Source organism: Suricata suricatta, chromosome 13 (genome assembly GCF_006229205.1).
Source record: "Suricata suricatta isolate VVHF042 chromosome 13, meerkat_22Aug2017_6uvM2_HiC, whole genome shotgun sequence".
NCBI lineage: Eukaryota > Metazoa > Chordata > Mammalia > Carnivora > Herpestidae > Suricata > Suricata suricatta.
Window position 1 is genome coordinate 58,535,344 of NC_043712.1, and position 26,195 is coordinate 58,561,538.

General features: G+C 38.3%; 1 protein-coding gene across 1 annotated transcript in view; it reads left to right on the top strand.

Moving 5' to 3' along the window:
* PTPRD (protein tyrosine phosphatase receptor type D) overlaps positions 1-26,195 on the top strand; it is a 402,643-nt gene that overhangs the window by 331,921 nt on the left and 44,527 nt on the right. The window contains exons 28-30 of the mRNA XM_029920345.1: positions 6,117-6,292; positions 20,181-20,300; positions 20,812-20,966. Of these exons, the coding sequence (XP_029776205.1) occupies positions 6,117-6,292; positions 20,181-20,300; positions 20,812-20,966 (451 nt within the window). The remainder of the gene's footprint in view (positions 1-6,116; positions 6,293-20,180; positions 20,301-20,811; positions 20,967-26,195) is intronic.

Genomic DNA, 26,195 nt, shown 5'->3' on the forward strand with positions numbered 1-26,195 from the left:
TGTGTGTGTGTGTGTGTGTGTGTGTGTGTTGAACTGGAGGAGGGAACATTGTTTACTATGTAAAAAGGAGCTTTTGTACTCCACTGGGTCTTAAGTACTTCTCTTACAACAGGGAATAAACTGGTTTACCAAAAAGCATTTTTTCTTGACAGAAACTTCACCAAGGATTTGTAGTAGTGAAAGGAGATAAAGGTACCTGGGTTTTGGTGCCCTGCTGTGAGTCAGGACAGAGTCAGCCACTCAGCCACTCAGCTGAAGGTGCATCCCCAGCTCTGTAGTATGGCAGCAGTTGGTCCACTGGAACCAGGGATGGGATTCTGTCTTCCCTCTAAGGCTGCCTCTCCCTCATTCTCCCCTCCACAATACAGGGACAGCTTCTTTCCATGAATAGACCACCTAGTAGTCTAGTCCCACTGCCCCCTCTTATGTCTGAATTTGTTCGCTTTTTACGCCACTAGGTTCTAATCAAGATTTCAAGTATCAGTCACACCAAAAAAATCTCGTGTCAGCACATAAGAAATAGAAGCAATAGGAATCAGCTTGAAAGAACATCAGAGCATGCTCCTGCCTAATCTGAGAGACACAAAGCCTCTATCTTAAAATAACTTCACAGAGATTTCTGAATCCAAGAAGGTTAAGAATACCACAGAGAGACATCTTATTTTAGAATTCAAAAGGACTTGAGGGAATCAATTTGTCCAACATGCCTTGTTTAGCAGATAAGCAATCAGAGGTCTGGACAAGTTGAACAACTGCCCAAATGTCAAAGAGTGAACTACCAGCAGCCCTAGACAGGAGTCCTGGTTTCTGGCCAATTTCTCTTAAGTTTTTAGCAAGTGCTTAGTAGTGTTTCAAGGCTTTAAAAGGCACATGTGACTTTCCCTGCAGTATGGAGTGATACATATGTACTCACATACCCTTTATAGTTACTTAATTTCACATTTATAAAATAATTCATATACTAATTTTGGTCCTGCTTTTTTATTTATCATCAGGGTATAACGCCTTATTATAAACTTTTATAATTATGAACACCACTCAACAAGAGAAATCTTTTCAAATCAAATTATCTCCTGACCTGAAAAAGCAAGTTGTTTGTTGTTGTTTTTAATAGACCCATATGACCCAATTAGTACTCCTGAAGTTACCAAGAGAAAAAACAATTAACCCAATCATGACAAAACAGCTCTGAGAGTCAATTCTTTGGTAGTTCTACATGCTTCCAAGGTTTAATGTTCTTCAGCATGAATTATTTATTCATCACGAATAATCTTTCTGAGTAACTTCATCTTTCCAAGGATTCCTCTCCTTCTGTTAATATTCAAACCCATGTGAGACCAACATCATGAAACCTGGTTCTATTAATCCTATGCTTAGATGAAGAAAAATGATGACATTGTCTTTGCATGTTGAATTCATGATAAGTTTCCAAAGCTTTGCAAACAATTAAAAGAACAGCAAAGCATGAATTCCATGCCTAGACTTACTTTCCTTTCCATGGACAGCTATAACCAGTAATTCCCAACAAATGAAATGAGTGCCTAAAACTGGCCTAAATCTGTTTAAATAGCTGTTTCTGTGTCTTGCCATGCATGAAGGACACAGAAGCACTGCTCTACCAATCATTCACCCCATCCCAACCTCTTCTGGTTTTAAAGACTTGAGTTTTATAACCTCAATGTTTCTTTGCCCCAAATGCAAAGCCCAGTATACAGCTAATATGTATATGGTAATATGTGTATACACCATGAGAAAAACCCATCCCTTACCTGATGAAATACACTGTAACACAAGAAAGCCGTGTATAGATATAATATGAACTCAAGATCTAGCCTCAGTCTTTTCACTTACGAGATTAGAATGATAATTATTAGTGTTGGACCTGTTTACATGGCTACTGATAACTGGAGAGGACATATAAAATAGTACATGGGAAATCATGAAACTTACTTTTATAAAGGTAGTAAAGCCATGAATTCCTAGGAAACAACAACTGTTTGATCTAAGCTGTTCTTGAACAAAGACATTAAGACCAACTGAGTGACCATTCTGCCTGCAGGGCCAGCCCTAAGGTTTTTGCCTATGATGAGCTAAAGGCAGACATCTTTGTTAGGTTTTCATTGTTTTAATCACACACACACACACACACACACACACAAACACAGCAAGTGCCATTATTACTTTAGCACTGGACAACGGTCTTCTTGACTCCAAAAAATAAAAGCATTTAGCTAATTTATAGCAATTCTGTATTCTTTTAGTACTGCATGTTAAGTTAGTTTTCCATCCATCATAGCCCCAGAGGAATTCAATTAATTCTCACACACTTCTCTTGGATTAGTAGTGCACTCTGATTAGTGCTGTATTAGCAGATGCAAAATTATTTTCTGGATAAGACAGGGAATTGAAAATTAAATAAACAAATATGCATTACTTGGAGAAGGTCACCCCCAAAAAGGGAAAAGATTTTGTAGATCCAATCTCCCAGCAGAATCACAATCAAGAAGCATTTAATGATACCAAAACACTTGGAAAGGCTGCACGGTGTTGTTTTTCACAAAGTTGACTGAAAAATCTTTATGTCACACTGAAAACAGAGATCTCATCTATTTGAAACACACTTCTGATCAACTTTAGTTTCCAATCTGAGGTTAATGTTTTTAAAAGGACAAGCCACCACCCTTTCCAAAATCTTTTCATTCATCTCTCTATATAGCGTGTTATTTGGATTCTATGAAATAACTGATAAGTGAGATCTTAGAGCGTCTGTAGAACACAGTTTTCTCTCACATCCCCATCGTGTAAAGGATGTGTATGAGAAGACCTTCCTGAACGAGTATGGAAGGCGGTTTGCTGGGAGGAGGGATTTATTCCAGGTACCACCTCCTTACAGATGAGTTTCAAAATAGAAGAGGAGCTTCAGCATTATTTTCAAGATGTAAACATTAAGCTAATCATTAGCTCTACTAGGTACTGAAGTTTTACTTTTAATTTTCTTTTCAAAATATCAAGTCCCAACTTCCGAAAGCATTTGGTGATACAATGCAGATCTCAGGTGCCTAGCATTGTTCAAGCATTTTGTTTGTGTTTTTATCTCCAGGGAAAACAAGCATTATTAAATAGCAACCCACTCCTTCCTAGAAAAATCATAATTTATTATTCAAACTTAAGCAGTGTGTCAAAAAACAATTCATTACATAATACATTATTAAAATTTATATAAAAATGTTGTGTGGGTCTGATTCCCTTCCTTTATATGTGAGTCTTATGTCCATCTCCTCTGTCCTCTGACACACTGTTTGGATACAGTTGTTATCCTTGATAAGGAGGAAATGGCACAATGCCCAACTGATACATATTCTGAATCATTAACCGAGACTACTCTATTTTGAACTTCCTTGGAAAAAAACTTTTCTGTATATTGGAGGCCTTTAACCAGATTCCTTTTTTTTTTAAATCAATTCTTTAATGTTGTTAACTGCCAAATTAAAACTTTCCCTGTATTATAAAATAGATTCATTGTTGGCTCAGAACCAAATCCTGTGGACATGAGGTTGTGCATGCTTCTCAGTGGCAGTAACCTGAGGACTTTATTTAAATTGTCTTTTGAATCTACAGTAATTTGGTGTCTGGAGGAATAGGATCTTTATCAACAAAGGGCTGCCAGAACCCCAACTGCTTCTTGAGTAGCTGTAATAGATGAATAATGTTACAACCAGCCGTGCATTTCAGTTTTTACTCAAAAAGCTTTTCACTAATGCTGGTGGTATTCTATATCCATGTGTTCATCTCAGAGCCCAGTAGTTCCCATCTGACTTTCATTACTTTTTTGAGAGGATCAGTTTTACAACTGGAATCAGAAAAGCAGTCAAAGTAATTGTAAGTGGCAATCAGTGAAATATAATAATCTTAGCTTGGGAACATATGTTCCATTTTAAAGAAAAAATTTTTTTCTTTTTTCTCATAGCTCCAGGACTCCTATTTTCCCAAGGCAGGAAGGGGCCATGTACCAGGTTCTGGTGCTACCTCTCATATTATGCCTGTATGATATGGCAGTATCCCTGTAAAGTGCTTGGTCTGCTCCAGGGATAGGCAACTCATTACCTCCCACGGAAATCTGTTTACTTTTTGACTCTGACGATCTGAAAGTGCTTTATGATATTGAAGATGAAATTCATCTCTCTGTGGTTACATCCTTCAGAATTGAAAAACTTGGGTCTTAACAGAGTAAATCTAACCCTCTCTTCAGATACTTAGAGGCAGAGTCCCCAGCCTCTTCATTTTCCTTTGCCAAGTGTGGTATGTTTTCCTTTCTCACATGGAACAGCTTTGACTTCCTTAATCGCTCTAGTCACTCTCCTTTGAAGGAAGCTCAGATTTGCCTGAGTCCCTCTTAAAGGTGTGCTGATGGAAAATTATATTTCCAATGAGAATATCTTCATTAAATTCAAGCTCTGCTATTTATTAATGTCAGAATTGGGGCAATTCTGTCCCTTGAGATAGCAAGGGATTAATAAAAGAGACATGGTCTAGAAGTCAAAGCAAACAATAAACATGTCAACTAAAAAGTATATAATTACAATGTGTAATAAGAGTGTAAAGAGTTGTCAAGGGAGAGGTACCTGGTTGGCTCAGTTGGTTAAGCACCCAACTTTGATCTCAGCTCAGGTTTTGATGTCACAAGGTCCATGACATCAAGCCCCGAATGGGCTCTGTGCTGACAGGGCAGAGCCCGCTTGGGATTCTCTCTCTCTCTCATCTCAAATAAATAAATAAAATGTTGTCAAGGGATTCTGAGGTCTGAGAGTATCAAGAGCAGGCTTTCTGAGAGACAGGCTGAGCATTATACAGGGAAGGAGACACCAATGTGTTCTAGGATTTGGGATGGCAATAAGGTAGGAGAGCAATGTTTTCTAACAACAGAAGTGGGCCAGTGTGTAGTGTTTAGAAGGCAAGGAGGTGAATGGAACAAAATGTGTTTGGAAAAGTGTGGAGAGGGGGCACTTGAGTGGCTCCGGCAGTTAAATTTCCCGATTCTTTATTTCAATTAAGGTCATGATCTCAGGATTTGTGGGTTTGAACCCTGCATCAGGCTCCACACTGACTGCACGGAGCCTGCTTGGGATTCTCTCTCTCCCTCTCTCTCTCTCTTTCACCCTCCCCCACGTGCTCTATCTCTCTCAAAATAAATCAATAAACTTAAAAAATTTAAAAAAATAAAAGTGAGGAGCTCTGTAGCCATCGTTGAGAGTTTGGATTTTATTTGAAGTAAAAGGGGAAGTCATTGTTGGGTTTGAAGGAGAGAAATTATGGTGTCTGAAATATATTTGTAAAAATTGTTCTCATGTTAGATGGAGAGCAGACTGCAAAGCATGAAAGTAGACATGGGATAACCAATTAAGAGGCAATTGTCATAATCCTAGGAGACGTGCATGTAGTACAGCAATCCTATGAGGTTTAAATGAGAAGTCGTCCCTGCAGAAGTTAAGACAGACAGACTACCTAAAATTAAGCCAGACTCCACCAATTTGAGCAAGTTCTTTAATCTCCAAGCACCTCAGTTTTCCCCTTTATGAAAGGAGGATCCAGATAGGACTTACTTCAAAGAGCTGCTGTAAGGACTAAATTATTTTACAAATAATTTCCCAGTTAGCTAAATTTGTGAAGAAATTTTCAGTATTATGGTGTGTTCCACCCTACACCACATTTTCAGACTCAGGCATTATTTTATTTAGTTTTCGTCTGGCAATGTGGAATTGCATGAATAAGGAATGTGACCAAATAATTGTTTATCCTCCTTTGCATGCTATATTTTACTGATGCAGTGAAGAAAATAGTGTGTGAGAGAAATAGCACCTTGTGGGCAATCATTTGTATTTTTCTTTGTCATCTAACTTGTCATATTACAAAGATCCAACACCTGAAACACTATATTTCTTTAATGGGATAGTCCCCATGAGACCCCTTTTTATCTTGCTTAAGACCCAAACTTGAATATATTGTGATTCCTCTAGCATAAAGTGGAACAATAATGTAACATTGTCATTAGGCCAAATACCAGGCTGTCTCCTCCTGTGGTAGGTTCATCTAGTGGAATAACACTGCTTGTTTTACAGGCATCCCAGGAAGTGACTATGTGAATGCCAACTACATAGATGGCTATAGGAAACAAAACGCCTATATTGCAACACAAGGATCTCTGCCTGAAACATTTGGGGACTTTTGGAGAATGATTTGGGAGCAACGGAGTGCAACGGTTGTCATGATGACAAAACTAGAAGAACGATCCAGGGTAAGAATGTCTACCTTCTCCCTCTTCAAATCTTTCCTCAAGTAGTCACTATGTAATGTAGAATATTTTATTCTTTTTAGAATCTACCCTTTCCTTAAGCTTTGGCATTCTAAGAGAGACTAATAGTGAATGGGCATAAACAACTCTGATGAAACTCTTTTTTAACACTGAGTCTTTGAAGAAAGAAAATCTCTCATGTTACAAAGTGATTGCCAAGAAAAAGAAATTAGTACTCAAAAAAGTAGACAGCTTGGTTAAAGAAAATAAATATTAGCTTGAACCTCTTTCTAAAACTCATGGAACAAGAATGCACAGACTTTGGGGGAGAATCCCACCAAAATATACTTGTCCGTATTTTTAACTTTTTTCTTTCTTATAATCTGCAGGGTATGATGTGAAATTCTATAAAGAGGCTCCTATGTGAATTATTCAAATTAGCATAAATTAAGTTAGAGCTACCAAAAAAATGATTTGAGTTAATACACAGCTGAGAAAACATAGAGAAGCATAGAGAGCATTTTGCTAGTTTAGGCTTCTCCAAAATGAATAGATTAATAACAGAGTCATTGTTTGTTAAAGTCTAAGAAAGGAGTTTTATTCATCATATGGATCCAATATTATGGTGCATGGCACATTAGTTAAATGCCATTGATTTGCAAAACTAAAACATAATGGGTAAGTGGTATGCCATATTCCCAAGTGAATATGCAAATATTGTAGCCATCTGATGAAAATCAATCTTTAACCTTGAGAATTTAATGAAGGTGCATCTGAAAAATCACTTAAGGCAGCACATCCTCTCCCTGAAGAGTAGGACATTGAGGCAAATTTGAAGCCACTGGTGAGAGATCTCTTTTATTGTGGTCACAGGTAGCTGCAAAGGATATTTATTTATTTATTTTAACTTTTTTTAATTTATTTTTTTTTTGAGAAAGAGAAACAGAGCATGAATGGGTGGGGAGGAGCAGAGAGAAAGGGAGACACAGAATCCAAAGCAGGCTCCAGGCTCTGAGTTGGCAGCACAGAGCCTGACACAGGGCTTGAACCCACAGACCATGAGATCATGACCTGAGCCGAAGTCAGACGCTTAACCGACTGAGCCACCCAGGCACCCTCAAAGGCATATTTAGAAGGAAGCCAAAGCCCAACTCCTCATTTGTTGTGTGACAGTTAACGTTTTTTAGATGGTCTCCTAAGCTTGGTACATGGCAGTTTCTCTTATCCCAAGTATGAGGGAAGGGTTGAAGGCTGCACAAGTGATTTATAAAGGAAAAGCTCAGACTTGGGAAAATATAAAAAAATCCCAGCCAGTACTTTAAAGGTGGGAAATAAAGGATATGGTACGCAACTGGTTCAGCAAACCCAAAAAGCAACCACGCCTCTTTATAACACGTGAACTGTGTCGAAACACTGAAATATTGTGTGAAAGGAGTTTAGATTAAAACTGTTTGGGAAGACAAATGCCCTTGTCATTCTTTACGTGAAAACTCCATTCAAAAGATGTAAATGGATCCATTATTGATTCCTACTCAGGGTAACCCTGTGTGGCAAGCCCTGTAAAAACAACCCCCCACCCCAATGTTACTTGAATAGAACTCCTCATAATTACAGCAACATCTAACACATATTAGGCACATCGTTAGTTCACAGCAATCCTATGAGATAAACACTACTATAGTCTCCATTTTACAAAGGAATAAACTAAGCCGAGAACATTCCAGAAGGTCACTCAAGGTCATTCATCTACCAAGGTCAGAATGAGGATTTGAAGACAGTCTGGTTCCAGAACACATGTACTTAACCATCAAGCCATATTGCCTGTTAACACTTCTATGAAGCTGAGACAGCTGAACTATTATGTTACAGCACGCGTGTAAATCCAGCCTACCCAGACTGCTCTGCCTGGAGATACCGGCTGGTAACAAGCAGTCATTTGCAAAAGCTGTTTTCAGTAAAACACACATTTTATCTTGACACTGCAGGCCTTCATTAAACCGTGCACAGAAACTTGTTTTGAAATAACCAAATGAAATTCTGCCCCTTTTCTCCCTAATTGCTTCTAATAATAAAGTTAGTTCTAACTGGCCCCACTGCCACTGCAGCATCTGATGGTAATGAGCAGTTCTTGGCGGAAGGCATTGTGACTTAAATACCTACAGTTTATCTTTATGTTTCAGGCTACTTTTTTTTCCCCCACCTCAGACAGAGGAACTTATTTTGAAGTTACTAAATGAACCTCTGTTTGCTCCCTTCATTAATTACTCTTTGCTCTTGCAAGTTAGCTTTCTCCTTTGTTAAATGGCCTAAGGAGGCCAATTAAAATGCTGTCTTGTGATTTTTATTCTGTTGTGGTTCACTCTGTACCCAAACTTGTGATGGCCTGCATAAGCCGATATTGAGGAGTCTCAACATCATCAATCTGACCGTACAAATCAGCCCTAACCCACAAGGCCCTAGAGCCTTTTGTTCCTCAGTCTAGAATTCTTGAGAATAACCAAATACAGCTGAGAGATCTGACAGGGCACTGGTCCCCCAAATTATTTCACCTGCTCTTCCATATTCTCCCCTCACATCCTCCCGGCTCACTTTTTTCCTATCCAGTTACTCTTTCTCCTAAAGTCTAGGGAGAAAGGGAAAAGCATTCCTGGATTCACAAACAAGAACTTAGATTGAGTTTCTCTATAAAAACTATGTTATAAATGTGGTTAATTGTTACTGAAATATGTAGCTTTATACTTTAGGAACTCTGTGGGTTGTGTGGGCTGATCAGGGGACTCAGTGAATTCTCAATTCCCAGTCATCAACTTCAAAGCAAACATTTGAACTAGTCTGGCTTTATTTAGGAACTGCCCTTAGTCTCCCTCATAAAGGGAGGTGGTCCAGGTGGTTGAAACAAATCACTTCTCCAAGAGCAGATGCCTGAAATTTCATTATTTTGAATAAGACTCAGATTCTTGAAATAATATTCACCCCTTTGGTATATGAAAAGAAAAGTGTATGTATAAACACTTCTGTGTGCTGTAGAATACGTGTATGCGGGAACACATGTTAACTGGCAGTTTGGGCTGGGGGAAAGAGAAGAAAAGGAAAGGGAAGAGAGGATAGATGATATTTCATAAAACTGCCTGAAGATACCACTATCCGAGACAAGAGAATTATACAACCCAGTCCCAAGTAGAGGTGCCTTGCAGTCAAACATCTGGGTTTAGACCCCAGCTGAAGTGCTTACTAGGTATGTGACAATGCACACGTTACTAGGACCCCTGGAAGTTTCATTTCTCCTTTTTAAATTATAGACAAAGATTAGTTAGGTATTGACCAAGATAAAGACTATGACAAAGTGTCTCAATGAGGTCTCAGCTGTTAGAATTTGATTGAAATAGAGAGCTGGGAGGCTATACCAATACAACGTCAGTTTCCCCTAAAAACACTCCCAAATCAGTTTTTGTTCCCAAATGCAATGAGTTTGTTCCTCTGTGGCTGACAATGAATCCTGACCAGCCTCACAAAGTCATTATTCATGGTGAATTCTGCCCACCATTCCCAGGGGGAACCCATGTACTGTGGTCAGGCATAGTTCAGAACATGGGCTTCTTTTGCACTTGCCTTTCCCAGAACAGAATCTCCAGAATGGAAACCCTAATACAGGGAACTTCTTAATCAGTCTGCACATGGACCACAAGGACATTCTGGCTGTGAGTTCCATTGTGGCCACATCTTGAAATAGTACAGTATGAAAATAATACTGTCAACATGAATCACATGCAGTAATAATTGTCACTAAAGATAATAGATTCTTAATACCACATTTCCTTTTGATTCAGTTTTGCATTACCCCTCCCCATTCTTACTTGCTTGACAATGCTAAGGAATTCTCCCCTTAGCACCTGTCTCCTGGTTTTTAGCTTAGTGTTTTGCCTTGTCACTCAGGCTTGTGAATGATAAAGTAGCAGTGCATCTAACCTTTGCCAAGTTAGAACAGCTCACTCACACAAAAGGCTGTGGGGGTCATTAGCATTTGTTAGAAGTTTCAGTGGCCTTTTGTTAGAGAACTGATGATTATTAGCATTTCATTGGCTAAAGAAGCCCTTCCAAGTGTGAAGTATGACTTAGAACTTAAATTGGTCTTTTGGAAACTTAAATTCTTTGATTTTCAGATGTAGTCCCTCCCCATCAAATGTGGCCTTGCAATAATCCCAAACTTCACTGAGAAGACTGCATTAGTTACCAATGCTTAAGAGACCAAGTGTATAGTGGATATTTTCTATAGGTTTCATTTGGATATATAAACAAACGAAACAAAATACAAGACTAAAAACTAAGATTTTGAAAGTAAAGTACCATTGCTACCTGAAAACACACAGATCAGTTTAAAGCCTTCTAGAATGTGCTGTGTGACATGAGATACTGTTAGTGGGTCTTTTTCTACAATTTCCATCTTTTTGGCCAAATCCTCTCAAGTTCTGCATAGTTCATTGATTCTGTAGAGAGTCATTCTTTTGTGCCCTAGAATGTGGTTTCTCTAATTGTTTCCATGTTTCATAACATGCCAGTAAGCACATGAATTGTTTTGGGCAACCACATGGAGGGAAGAAAAAGTTTGGAAAAAATGAAGCGTGGAAGGAGGGTAAAATGTATACAGCTGGGGTTTCCACTCCAAGGGTGTTATTTGTGGGCAACGAGGACACGTGATTGGCAGCCTTGCTTGAACCCTTAGAGTCTCCAAGGTGATGTTTTGTTTTGTTTTGTTTTGTTTTGTTTTTTGCACAGGAGCCTCTGTTATACTAAGTGACCTTCCTTACCCACCCCACCCCTTCATCTATTTGCTTTTGGCTGTTTCTCCTATCATTTGTTTCACATCCTGAGGAATACAAGATGGAGGGAATGTGTAAACCTCATGCTTAACAAATTCTTGAGCAGCCTTGATTAGCGCTACAAGCTGAAAGAGCTTAATCAAGGTTAAGGGATATGTGGCTTTCTCTTGTTCTCACCAGCCTGTCCTTATCATTGCCCATGGTTGACGCTCACTGTTGCTTGTGTTATCTTACAAGCTTTATGGTGGGAGTTGAATCACTTAAAATGCTATCATTGTAATGGTGCTTAGTGCTATAAATGTTGAGGATTAGGAGTGAAAATTTGACCCTCCACATAGGAGACATGATTTGAACATTCAGTGTGTGTGAGCCACATTGAGTAGTAGCAAAGGCATATAGTTAGAAGTGAAGAAGTCTACGCTTGGTTTCCAGACTATATAAATCCCATCTTTGCCCCCAAATAGAAAACCATGCAACCCAGTCTGTGGTATCCATTGCTAAAGCAAATCAAATGTTTTGTGCATCAGGACTTTAGTTTATTTTAGGCCATAGCATAAGAAATTCCCTACTTCACTAAAATTTGTTGTTTGTGGTAATGAATGGAAGTGATGTTATCCGTGCCAAGGGGTGGGCTGATTTTAACTATATTGTGTTAGTAGTTTAGGGAATTAGAGTACAGAGACTTGACATTTGACAGGTGGAACACTTCTGTTTTTAAAAAAAAATTTTAACATTTATTCATTGTTTGAGAGACAGAGAGAGAGCATGAGTGGGGGATGGGCAGAGAAAGAGAGAGAGAGAGAGAGAGAGAGAGAAAATATGAAGCAGGCTCCAGGCTCTGAGCTGTCAGCACGAACCTTACTCAGGGCTCAAACTCACAAACCATGAGATCGTGACCTTACTCAAAGTCAGCGACAGAGCCACCCAGGCACCCCTACAGGTAGAGCACTTTTGACCTAATGATCACTACCTCTACCTCCTATGTCCTCCCTGGTCCTTGAATGTCACCTTAATATACCTCCCTAACAGAGAATGAAGATAAGTTAGAGACATGTGCATGTTTGGTTCTGTGGCCAAGAGAGCAGTTCTTGGCAAAAAAGGAGATTCTGTTCAAATATTTTCTTGTTTTCCTGTAAAACAAATCTTGAGATTCTTTTCAGATTGTGAGGTCCTTTTGGGTTAGAAGTTGGCAGAATCCTGTTGAAGATTATAAATGGCAGTGTTACTGTTTTCATTGTCATTATCGGTTTTGGAAGGCCCAGCCTTGGCCAGTGGCAGACTAATTCTTGGCCCCTCTGGTTTGTCAAGGTTCAGTAAGTTTAATGGAGAGCAAATGCTTTCCAAATGCCAGGTCTGTGTCCTTTTCCAACAGAACTGGGAGCGCCGAAGGCCCTGAACATTTAATTTCTCAAACTGCAGCCGGAATCGCTGCCTATCTAGGGCTTCAGAAACTGCTTTTTCCTTAAGCAACTGTAGAAACGGCAGCACAAACATTGCCTTTGGAGTCTGTGTGATGTATGGGATTGTTTTTGAAAAGTGGTGGATACTTAATGTAAATAGGACACTGGCAACCAAAAGAGTGATGCTCACATTGGCAACCTAAAGGATGTTTGCGTCCTTATCTAGCAAGTTCCACACTCTTGGTTTTCTCTTGTCAACAACACAATGTCAGATAAAAGAGAAAGAATCCCACCAATTTCTTACCATTAGTTAGCTTCTTGGATTTTCTACCTTCTTCTCCTCACTTCCCGCGCCACCCCCCCTCCCGCCCCCATGTCCTCTGATCAGAATGGCAGCCTACCCATTCTGGCTCAAAACAAATATTCCTGTGAAAGTGAATGAGAGGCATCATGGTCTAAGAAGGAGCTGGGGGATGGTTGTGGCGGAGGTGGAAGGGATGCAGTTTTGTTCGTAGTGACTTTGTGCAAAGTCCCTCTCATTCTCCACATTCATGTTTATAGAACCCCCAGGTTGGATGAAGTCATTTTAAAAATTTTAAGCAGTGTGGATTAATTGTGTGTTCAGGCAAAGCTGATGTTCAATTGGTATGCACCAGTATAATTGTATTGCATGTTAAAACACTAAAATGTATTGATACTACTCTTACACAGAAATTACCTTTTCATTGAAATTTTGTCACTTTGTCACCTAATTATATTGCTTAATGGCAGGGACACAGGAGTGTTGCTGGGCTACAGGCAGCCACTGAGCAGATGCAGGCAGACGCAGAGTTGACAGTAGGGCTACCTAACTGCTGCCAGGTGTGATGGGGGCTGAGGTACAAACTCTAAGGGCCACAGCTGTGTGGGAAGAGCTGACATCCAGGTGCTACCTTGCCAGAACAAGGGGTTGCTTCACAGAGTTTTCCTCTGCTTACAACAAAGCACCAGAAACTTAAGATATATGACTGTCAGTTTAATGGAGGAAGTCATTAGAAAAGTTTAGTGCAGCTACTACCTCTATGAACTTCTGGGAGACACATTGTCTTCATCTGTTAAGGCAGCAGAATGCCGTAGACTGGGTGGCTTATAAACAACAGAAATCTACTTCTCACAGTTCTGGAAGCTGGGAAGTGTAAGATCAAGAAGCTGGCAGATTTTATATCTAGTGAGACTCTGCTTCCAGGTTCACAACAAACTGTCTTCCTGTTGTATCTTCACATGGTGGAAGGAGTCAGGGAGCTCTCAGGAGTGTCTCTTATAAGGCATGAAACCTATTCATGACAGCTCCACCCTAGATCCAATCACTTCCAAAGGTCCTCCCAGACTGAGGATTAAATTTCAACCTATGAATTTTGGGGAGGACACAAATATTTAGACTATAGAGTACATCAAATAAAAGGAAATCTCAATTTTTAAAATTTATAAATAGCTTAGAAAGTGTTTGAATGGTTCAATGATCTGATAAGCAGTTTTACAATGAATAATCTGGCTTATTTAGAGAATAATATTTTTCAACTTTCTGGTTTTATTTATGAAGAGCTATCACTGCACTGGTAGTCAAATGCTTTAATATTACTCTCATTTCAGGTATTGCATTGTCTTTGATTTCCACTACGTAGTGGTCGGAAAGTAGAAAAAGAAAAGGAAATATACCAACCAGACTACCCTTTGGCCACTCAAAAATAGATATGGCCTAATGTTAGTTGAGTGAAGAGAATGACACATTGCTCAAAGAGAACAGAATGACTGAGATGATCACTCTACTTATTTTGGAAAATCAAGTATTGAAGCTGGTCTTTAACTGCCAAAAGACATATTATTACCTATGGAAATAAACATTTCAGCATATAATTTATCCATCCACTAAAATATATCCTAATAATTATTTGAGACTTCCTTATATTAAATTTTCCCTTATTAAATGTATATTGATGAGTGCATATTGACATTTCTTTATTCCCAATATCAACCTTGATTTGGATTGATTTGTATTTATCTGTCAGCATACTTTCTGTCCACTCCTTGTGGAAGGTTCCTCTGCCCAAACATACTAGATACTAATTTTTAGTTACTTTCAACAAAACTTAGGCTTTCCTACATATCATTTATTGTCTATTCTAAGTTCTTCTTTGGCAGTAACCCAGCCATAAAGCAGGCTTTCCAAAATACCATATAGCAAGTGGATTTTGCATCAGTGATACTGGGGCCCTTTGGACATATTGGTTTGTTATATTTTGAATTCTGATGCTTTGTCATACTGCAGTGCTCAGTGAGTCTTCGTTAATTAAAATTGAAAGGTTTTGCTCTCCAGAAGTTTTGGGCAATTTAAAACTAAGTCGATGTGGACCACAGTATCGATGATTATAAATCGGCTTCCAGTTGTTGAGTGTGTGCAATGTGCCAAGCACTTCCCAGATAAGCCGTATGGAAGTAAAAATGGAACTAGAAAGAAAGCATTTCCCCGAAGCACAGTCAGTAGATTTACTGGATGAAATCCAGGCAATATTTCCAGTGACAAGTTTTTCTTTTGAATACAGTTAAATATGTTTTATCATTCCATCAACTTGCTTTTAATAGTTGTTATGAAAGAGGGAATATGTGTTAATTCCATAGCATGCATTTAGTGATGGTCAACCTATTCTTTCCATAATTATGGAAAAATGAAGCCACTACAGAAGATAATAAAAAGAAATCTCTTGGGGTGCCTGGGTTGAGTGTCTGACTTCCGCTCAGGTCATGATCTTGCAGTTCAGGAGGTTGAGCCCCACCTCCAGCTCTGTGCTGACAGCTCAGAGCCTTAGCCTGCTCTGGATTTTGTGTCTCCCTCTGACCCTCCCCTGCTTGTGCGTGTGCTCTCGCGCTCTCTCTCTCTCTCTCTCTCTCTCTCTCAAAAATAAATAAAAACACCCCCCAAAAAATAATAGAGAAATCTCTCTCCCAAATTTAGCCAGAAATCTGAACTGTCTTACTTAGTTTAGGCTTCAAAGTGAGTTACTCGGTAAAGTTTCTTTTTTATTAAATGTTTTTATTTATTATTGAAACAGAAACAGTTCATGAGCAGGGGAGGGTCAGAGAAAGAGAGGGAGACACAGAATCTGAAGCAGACTCCAGGCTCTGAGCTGTCAGCACAGAGCCCGATGCGGGGTTCGAACTCACAAATTGTGAGATTGTGACCTGAGTCAATGTCAGCTGCCTAACCAACTGAGCCACCCAGGTGCCCCTAGGTGAGGTTTCTAAAACCACAGACTGGGTAACAGGTTCTACTTGTGTCCTTTTGCACCTGGGACCACTAAATATTCTCTTCTCACAGCTGACTAGGGCCCAGGTAGAGTAAGGGAGTTACTTGCAAATCTCACAACTATGTATTTGAAGAACCAGCAGATCTAAGCATACCCCTATAATCAGTAAGGCTGGTGGATTGGGGGCAGGATCCCACTCATTTCACTTTGGTGTCCCCTGAGTTGCTAAGACCTTGCCTTCCACTTAGAGTCAGCTGGGATTAATAACATGTTTATTTTTCTTTCACATATAGAATGGTTACATTTTTTATAAGAACAATAATAAAAATAGAGAACATAATCTAAGTGATAATTAATAATAGCTGTTGCCTGTTGAATGCCTATGGGTTTAGAGTTTCAGGTGCATGGTCTTTGAGCCTTATACTAGCCTTGTTGTGCTGGAGATTTTGTACCTATTTAACAGATAAGGCTGCTGGGCTTAGGTCCTGAAAATAGAGAAGCAGCATACCAGCCATCCAGTTAACTCCCCAACCTTCAGTGCATCTGTCCTAAAGTCCTAAAGGTCATTTCAGAATCACATAAGAAAAGGCAAACAACAGTATCTGTGTTCAGGAGCTGAGTCTTTCTAGTTCTTAGATGGTCATAGGAGAGCATCCTATGCTGAGCTCTGTGCACAAAGCCTAAAGGTGGTAACTCTCTAGAAATACCTTATGAGATTTTTCTCTCAGTGGGGGCGGGGGGGGGTGGCGGAGGTGGAGGGAGGGGCATTTGTCAAAGCAAAACATTTCAAGAGAGGATGGAGCTAGTGACTTTGCAGTAGCTAACTAGGAAAAAAAACTAAACTAACACTTCTAATTGTTCTCTTAGGTCCTTTTTCTCCCCCTCACTTACACTTCTCAATTGCTTTCTAATGTTGAAATCAGATTATTTGTTTAGTGTATGGCTAAAAATGAAGGACTTAAGAGAATATCCATAAATCTAAGGCCTTAAATATAGCCCTTAGAAATCAGCTGAAGCCCTGAAGGTGACTCAGAGACTGAGAGGGAGAAGAGTGCTGAGTCCTTACTAATGAAGGGGACAGAGTGCTGGTGTAGCTGTGCTGAGAGGCTTTAATCCTGGCACGGCGACCGTCTCTGTGCATGGGGACATACACTGAAATATTTACTTTTTTATAAGCTCAATTTGTGAAATATTCCTTAAGAGAAAACAGCAATGTTTAAATATATTTGCTTTTTAAAAATTGCTCCATTTTTGCCGTTGAGTTTGAAATATTTTAGAGAGTAAGATTCAAGTATATTATTTAAAATGAGTACAAAAACTTTCTTTCCTTCTTTTAGCTAAAAATGTTTCTAACATTCACTCCTTATAATAATGTTTTCTGGTATTCTTTTTTTCTAAAAGAGTCTAAGTCAATAATAGTTGCAGTTTTAAACTTATTACTGGAAGTATGAGAATAATTAGTGTAAGTTCAGTTTTTCCTGCATCTTAGGGATGGGGGGGGAGTTGTAGATGGAGAGTCAGCAATTAATGGAACAAATTTTTCCAGAGGCCACATAAAAGCTGGCTTTTCCTTCATTTCCTTTGTCTTATCTCACAAAAAAAGTCTGATGATACTTAATTCCCAGCTTTGCAATACAATTGCACTGAATTTGGCTTACTGCATTGTACAGACCTTATAGATCATTCCATTGTATTAACCTGTTGTTTCTGGTCTGTCATAGTAATATTTGTCCTTGTGGGATTTGACCTGTTTGTTGGTTTTGATATGAAAGGATTACCATCCCACTGAAATTGTTAAATGATGAGTTGAGTTTCTCTCTTCATTTTTTTTTAAATGTTTTATGTCTTTATTTTGAGAGAGAGGCAGAGAGCAAGCGGGGGAGGGGCAGGGAGAGAGGGAGACAATCTGAAGCAGGCCCCAGGCTCTGAGCTGTCAGCACAGAGCCAGACGCAGGGCTCAAACCCACGGACTGTGAGATTTTGACCTGTGCTGAGTGGGACGCTTAACTGACTGAGCCACCCAGGCGGTCCTCTCTTCATTTTTTAACTCAACACGTTGCTGGCATCCTCTCCAGTGCTGGCATCCGCCAGTGCAGTGAGAGGTCTCCAAAGTTACTTTTTCCCGTTGCAGGGAGATATCAACTGGACATCTATTTTATGGTTTAAAACAAAGCCTTAGGCATAATGTTTGTGATTTTTCTTTTCCATCTGAATCCTAGCGACTTAAGTAGTGTTGGCTCCATTCAGGTGGTGTCCTTTGTTAATTTATCCACGTACAACTTAGGTTTTAATGGATGGTCAGAGAGCATACGGAGGTACTCAGTCAGAGTCATGCTACATCAATATTCCCCTTAAAGACGTGTCTTCCCCTTATGTTGTTGTTCTTTAAGTTAGAACACATAATAGAAATATAAACACAGGCGAAATATAAACACATGCACCTAGGAAACATGTAAATATGTCTTAAAAATCCTATTAAGACATAAATTGACCACCTTAGTGTGAACCACTCTTGCTTGTTTTTGTTTTGTTTTGTTTTAATAAAATAAGTAATGTTTTTGTGGTCTCACTTTTGAAATAAAGGCACAAGAGTCAAATCTTGTGACTTTAATACCTACCTTACCATATAACTGTACATTTAACTGTTTTTTCCCCTTTTTGTTGCCTAGGTAATTGGATAGAGAATAAAACCTCTGCCTTTTTAGGAGGTTCAGTATCTAGAGAAAAGGAGCCTGGGTCCTTTGAAGAACAGATGCTGTATCTGTGAAATAGAAAATTGAAATATTATTCACAGAATGCTACTAATATTTATGTTCACATAAAAGCAAATAATTAGCAGTTCTATTCACTGGACCAAAAAATTCTAGTGTCCATGATAATAATGCCTCATTGCTTTTGTTTAAATCCAAAGATTATGACTTTTGAATCTTTTTCAACCACAAGGTGTGCTTCATAATATAAAATGAGACTAAATTTCTTTACCTAGAGAAATGCATTTCAGTTAAGAATTACTCCCATCTTTTCTTTTAATTTGAGATAGAAAGGGTAAATATGTTCTTATCTATGACCTTACTACAAAATATAGTGCTGTGTTTGTCAGTTTTGATTATGCTTTTTAATACCCAAAGTACACATTCAGTAAGTTGAAACATATTTCAGACTTTGAATTAAATATGTTTTATTCTTGATAAATGGACCAAGATGTGGTATATATATATATATATATATATATATATATATATATATATATATACACACACATGGCAATGAGAAAGAATGAAATCGGGCCATTTGTAGCAAGGTGGATGGACCTTGAGGGTGTCATGCTAAGCAAAATAAGTCAGGCGGAGAAGGACAGATACCATATGTTTGCACTCATAGGTCTAACAGGAGAAACCTAATGGAGGACCAGGGGGAGGGGAAGGGGGAAAGAGAGTTGGCGAGAGAGAGGGACACAAAGCCTGAGAGACTATTGAATACTGAAAATGAACCAAGAATTGAAGGGGGAGGGGAAGGGGAAGGGAGATGGTGGTAATGGAGGAGGGCACTTGTGGGGGAAGAGCACTGGGTGTTATATGGAAACCAATTTGACAATAAACTATTAAAAAAGAAAAATTTAAAAAAAGTTAAAAAATATTTTTGTGGCATGTTAAACTTATTGGCTTGAATACTTTTATGTGCTTTTGTTCAACTTCACATACAAATTATAGATTATTCATCTGAAATGAATGAATTTTTAATTATTTAAACCTTATACTGTTAGTGTGTGACCCTCTGAGACTGTTTTTAAAGAACACACAGCTCTTATCCCCCTAGACATTACGATTTAATTTGTTTTGGATACAAAAGCCATTTATCTTGTACTTTTAAAAATGCTATGTTGTTTATTATGCTTTGATAGATTCACGAATTATTTCTCCTTTTCTTTAAACAAATGTATTTGGAAACTGTGATAGTTCAAGATGAAATGGCTTGTGCCTTTTAAGCCTTGAGGGATGAACACTATCCCACCATGTCATTTAAGTGGCTGAGTATAATCGTCCTGATGCGATCCTAATATATATCCCAGAACAAATCTGTGTTTTCTTTTCAAGTACTCTAAAATTTCAAATACCTCTTTCCTTATTTTACTCAGCAACAATCTGCAATTTATTTTTTCTCCAGGAAAATTGAATCGCTTATTGCTTAGTATTCCTACCAGTTTGAAAAATGTGGTTTATATTGGCATCAGAGCAGTAATTTACATATATTGGGATAATAAGAATGCGTGCCAGAAAAAGATCAACATAAAATGAAATCCAAAAAAGCTGTTTTTCTTCAACAGCAACTCAGAGTGAAGCTAATAGAGAAATTGATGAGCATCTGCCCTCAGTGTGTCACTTGTTTCTTCCAGGTGAAGTGTGACCAGTATTGGCCCAGTAGAGGCACAGAAACCCACGGGCTGGTCCAGGTGACGCTGCTCGATACCGTGGAACTGGCCACATATTGTGTTCGAACATTTGCACTTTACAAGGTTTGCCTCCCCCCACCCTTTTCCTTTCCATTATTTTTTTTTAAAAAAAGCATCTTTTGAAAAATCAAATATCTTATAACTTTGCTTAAATCTTGATTCCACTGGCAGCAGTGGACAATGAAATAATTCTTCCATTATCACTCAGCAGTTTTTCTCCTTGTCCAGTGATCTATCAGTAATATGGAACTCTCACTCCGAACAGAAGTCTCAGCAAATGAAGAATAGATGAAGAAGAACTAGTTCTTTCTGTAAAAATAACGGGAGCATTCCTGATAGTTACACCTGAAAAATGTAATGCTTCTCACCTAAGAATTTTTATACCTGGACAAATAGTTGTCATTTACAAATAGCTTGATATTGATTCTCCAAGGAGTGTGTCTTCCCAAAGGTCATAGGGGTGGAGGAAGAAATTAAGATAGCACATTTTCATGTTACTTCTTCCATGTTATTATGCATCACTGTAACCTGAGGCCGGGAGAACAGAATTTCACCCTGTCTTCCTACTTCACAGAATGGGTCAAGTGAGAAAAGAGAAGTGAGACAATTCCAGTTCACTGCCTGGCCTGATCACGGCGTCCCGGAACACCCGACCCCTTTTCTAGCTTTCTTACGAAGAGTCAAAACCTGTAACCCTCCTGACGCAGGTCCTATGGTTGTGCACTGCAGGTAAGAACCACTGAGAGCATTTGCTTTTCTCATACAAGGTTCGCAAGGAAACACAAGCTTGCTCCCTGGATGTTCTCTTCCCAACCTGATACTCTGGGATAGCAGATGCCTTTATAAATAACACAGGGGTCTTTTTTTTGGTCAAATGAGGCCTGTGCTAACAAGAATAGACAGGATTTGATGTAGATGAGTATTCCCCTCATAGGTAGGTGGGTAGGTAGGTAGATGAAGTGTTTGACAAGTTCTTGTGGCCTGGGCTGATACAACCTTATTACTATTTATTGGGGAAAAAATAATACTATAAACATAAAAGCTTTTAGCTGGAGTGTCTTATTGCTTAAAGGTACCTTTTATATATTAATATTATCAAGTCATGTATAGAAAATATACTAATTTGAGTTTTACAAATTTATTTAGTATAATATATACAAAGACCTATATTTTGGAAGAATTTATTTAATGTGCTTGAAGGTAATGAGCTTGCATTTCTTTTGAAATTTTGCATACTTTATTATTTTTTTATTTAATTCTGACTAACATTCTCTATCCCACTACTCAGATTCTACTGTATATGTATTTTTACACTTAAATTATTTCTTTTTTTTAGTGTTAATTATTTTTATAGAAAGAAGAGGGGCAGGAAGAGAGGGAGAGAGAGAGAATCCTAAGCAGGCTCCCTACTGTCAGTGTGAAATCTGATGCGGGACACAAACGCATGAACCCTGAGATCATGACCTGAGCCGAAACCAACAGTCTGATGCTTAACTGACTGAGCCACCCAGGCACCCCTACTACCTACTACTATATTACAGTATAAATCTATAATACTACTATATAATTCATAATAGTTCTTTGTAATCTGAGTAATTCAAATATGAGAGCAAAAGGCTCCTTGCACAGACAAGTAAAATTGAAGTGGGGAAGTATATAAAAAAGGAAAGAGAGCATCTATCATAAACCACTTCTGTCATGACTTAATAGTATAACTCTTTCACATCCTATCTTATACTTGAGCATAATACAGTAAGTAGATCTTAAAAAATGACATGTTTTTACAAAACCTGGGCACAATAGCTACAGTGGAAGAACTGCAATAAAATTCACCTGACTAACCCATGTGAGTGTGGTCGTGGTCGAACAGTGGCCTAGCAGGTTTTGAACAAGGTGGTGTTTTATTTCCCTTTCCCAGCAATCTTCCCCAAGCAAAAACTAATAGCACCATATTATATTTATAGAGCATTTTACCAATTCCAAGGCACTTTCCCGTGCTTTATTCTGCTTGATGTTCTTACCAGTATGTCGGATGAAGAGAAGAGAGTAGAAGAGAAGCTACAGGGCTTGGTCTAAACACTGACAGCTAGGAAGCCAGACAGAGCCCCCTCATGTCTTATAATCTAATACTTGCTCCTCTGGACCTGACACTATGTTGCAGTGTTTCACATGATTCTGAAACCCTAGAAAAATATTATTAATTTGTGCAAATGCTTTTATATCCTGACAGCAGATTTCTGGCCTTCTTGCCTGTTAGTTTCAGCAGGAAGTCGTGTGACCAGCCTCTGTACTCTGTTATACGTACTTCTTTGCAGATCTCAAAAAGCCATTTTGGCTAGTTACATGGTGAGCTTGCTTGGCACCAGCCCAAATTGATTTTGAAGATCACATGTGAAATGTTTTCTGATGGATTTTGGCCACGGGATAGGGAAACAGAAAGTTTGGGCTCATTGAAGAAAATTGCCCTCATATGCCTAATGGCAAAAATACAATTCATGCACACACACACACACACACACACACAGAGGTATATAAACAAACACACATATGTATATATAATAGGAATAAAATTTAGGGAAACCTAACTTGGAAGGTTTCACAAAACATTGTATTTGCATTACAGTTTGAAATACAGCACATACTCTCTCTCAAAACATGCTTTCCACTCCTGTAAATCAAAGTGGAAGACCTGGAAAGTTTGGTTGATTGTGTTATTATTAAAAACACAATTTATCCTCTGTTGATCATAACCAAGGTATAAGGCTTTATGCTACGTACTCAGTTGGATCCAAAAAAGTTTGCAAGCAAGTAGGAGAGATAAGATGGATAGCTTTAATGCTTTCTTTTGAGAAAATACATACACCCCTACACACACACACAGACACACACACACAGACACACACACACATCTAAGTTATGTTAAGCCACCTGGACTCACCTCTGAGAGATACAAATAACTCCGGAGAAATAAGAAAACAAAGATGAATGTCCTAAGCTAATAGCTGTTGACATTTGGAAGTGCTGTGCCTGAGGCTCTGGAGAAGCTTCATACAAAACAGAAAAATAGGTATATTGGTGAAAGAAATTTATTAGCAGCTTTGAAATAATGAGGGGAAGATGCAGCATAACTGAGCTCTGAGAAATGATCTGTGTTCATCCATGGGTTACCTTATAAGGCTGTGAGAAATTTTGGCCTCTTTAGGAGAGGCCATGTTGCACACTGTTACACTTGCAAAGAATCATGAATTCTTGACTTGGATACAGTGTATGTTTAAACCTCAAAGCATAGATCTTCCAATGGAGTAGCAAAGTCACTGCAGACAACTGCTTATGTAGGACCCAAGAAATGCTAGTTTAGAAATCATCTCTAAGCAGGAAGGAACTTTGCAGAAAACCACAATAGACAAGTCACAGAGGAATATTGAATACAGGTAACCATGATAATACTGTAAATAATCACACAAGATACTCTGGAATGTAAATACTGAATTTCGTGTTGAGATTTCTCTCATGATGGATTTGAGTATTTTTCTCTGTAATGAAGAAGTAGTGACAGACTCAAACCCAAGCCTTCTGCCAAACAGATGCAATGAAAATGGAAAGAGTTTTAAAGGAAGTCTGGAAGTAGACCAAAAAAAGGAGGGGGGAGATACGGGACAGAAAGAGAGAAGATTTCATACTTTTTAGTAGTGCTGCCCAGTGATCAGTATACCAGAACTAAAAAGAGAGAAATTCTAACAGTAAGGAAGAGGAGGATAGGCCAGTGTAGTTACCACAGATAAGACCTTGGAAGGTCAAGAAGGATAGGGTCCACATACCTACAAGGTTCTACAGGCACAGAAAGACCAGCTCTAGCCATCAGTCAATTCATACAGAGCATATAAACTCAATATTAGGAGGGTACATTCAGAGAGAGAGACTGCCTAAGTAAAATGCTGGATTGTTCACTTATGGGCTCTGTGCCTTTGGGCAAGTTGCTTCATATCTCCTAGCCTCTATTTCTTCACCTGTAAATGGATTAACACTCTCCATAATAATAAAAATTTAATTAAGATTAAATGAAATGATATTAAATGATAAAACATTTAGGGCAGTATATAGTATGCAGAGTATGAAATAATTTTAAATTATTGGTATATTATTGAGTAAGTTTTAAAGGCTATATGTATATTTACAACTCAAGAGAAAATAATCAGCACTAACTTAGATATAATCTATATGACTTGAGGCATGAATAACCAGATGTTTATAAATATACAATATTTAATCAAATAGGTTTTTTAAAATTTAGATATTTTCCACCATGGTAATCACATCAAATTTTCCCCAGTGACAGAGAACATTTTCTCATTTACTATGAATTAAAACCATTTATTATAACAAATATCTGTTCTTGATGACTTGAGAAACCATTGAATTCTTAAAATGATACTGTTATGGATACATAGAAATTAATGTGGTGATTCTTGTTGCCTTTGAGATAAAATTTGAATTTAGCATTATGCTCCTGACCATTTATAATCTAGGCTGATGTTTCCCTCATGCCTCACTGCCTTAGCCACCTACCACTAGCTACACATTCCAAGTACTTTCATCTCTGGCTCTTGGTAAGTGATATTTATCCACTCTAGAATTTCACCTATTCCTCTCTCTACCTGATGATGTTCAGCCTTGTTTCATAATCCACTTCAAGTGGCACGTGCCCTCCATTGCAAAGGTTGCAAACTGGCATCAGATGATTTTGTTGACACCTGTGATATTTTTAATTAATTTAGACTTAAATGCCTTTAAGCTGGAATGCACTATGCAGTTTTCTAAACCTTCTATGTCTCTACTGTTTTACACACAGCTCAACTCATCCATTTATTGCTTCATATTAGAAACATCTGAGTTGAAACTCTGGAAAATCCTTATAAGCTCATTCCTCATTCCTCTTTCTACAGAAAGAATTAAACACTCTATTCTCTGAGCTCTCATAAAATAGGTTCACACTTAGCATATTTAGCTATATGTGTATAGATCATATATATATGCCTTGAAATCCCAGAGGGCATGGGTGATGGCTTATGAACATTTGTAGTCCACCTCTTACATCATAGTAGGTGCTCAATAACTGCCTTTTGAAGGTAATTGGATTCCATGTGGCGTTTTACACAAGCAGTAAGATCATTTCAGGGCTGGGCTATTTTTTTGTTTTTTAACATAAGATTATAATTTTATCTCTTTATATTGCAGTATTTTTATGAGAATTTAATTTTTTTTAATTGCCTTTATCTTTATCATACCTACTTCTAAGTCTTTTATCCTACAACTCTTTGTTCTTTTCTCATGATCTCCATTTTATGATTAAATACAGATATAGCTCCCTACTTTTATCCATAACAGTAGTTAAACATATTGAATGAACTTTTAATTGACAATAAATAATCTTTCTTCTCAACTGGAGAGGCCCTGTTCTAAGTATTTCACATATGTTATTGCCTTTTCCTGCCAGTCATCTTCATAGTTAGGAACCTTATTTTCCCATTTTACATGAGAAGAAAGAGACCAAAGAAAACCAGCTTACTTGCCTGAGGTCATGCAACTAGTCATAGCATAACCACTGTGTGCTCAAGGCTGCCCGTTCCCAATGACCAGCTCTTAGATTGCTTGGTGGTCTTCACCTTCTCCTTTGGCCACTCACTTGGAGGGAATTTCACTTTTTCAGCTTACCCTAATGACCAGGTCAGAATGAGGCACTCCTTTGTTTCTGACCCCACATCACATTGCCATATTCTAGCCTTTATTTCAATCTTTATGTATCAAAGGTAATTGCTAGTATGTGAGTCTTCTCTACCCCTTAATCATTTTAGAATAATCATAGTAGCTACCAATTACTGACCTATCACTGTTTTCTAAGTTTCATTAAGCACTTAAGGGATTCCTCATTTAATCAAAAAAAAAGTTTAATTTGTGAGA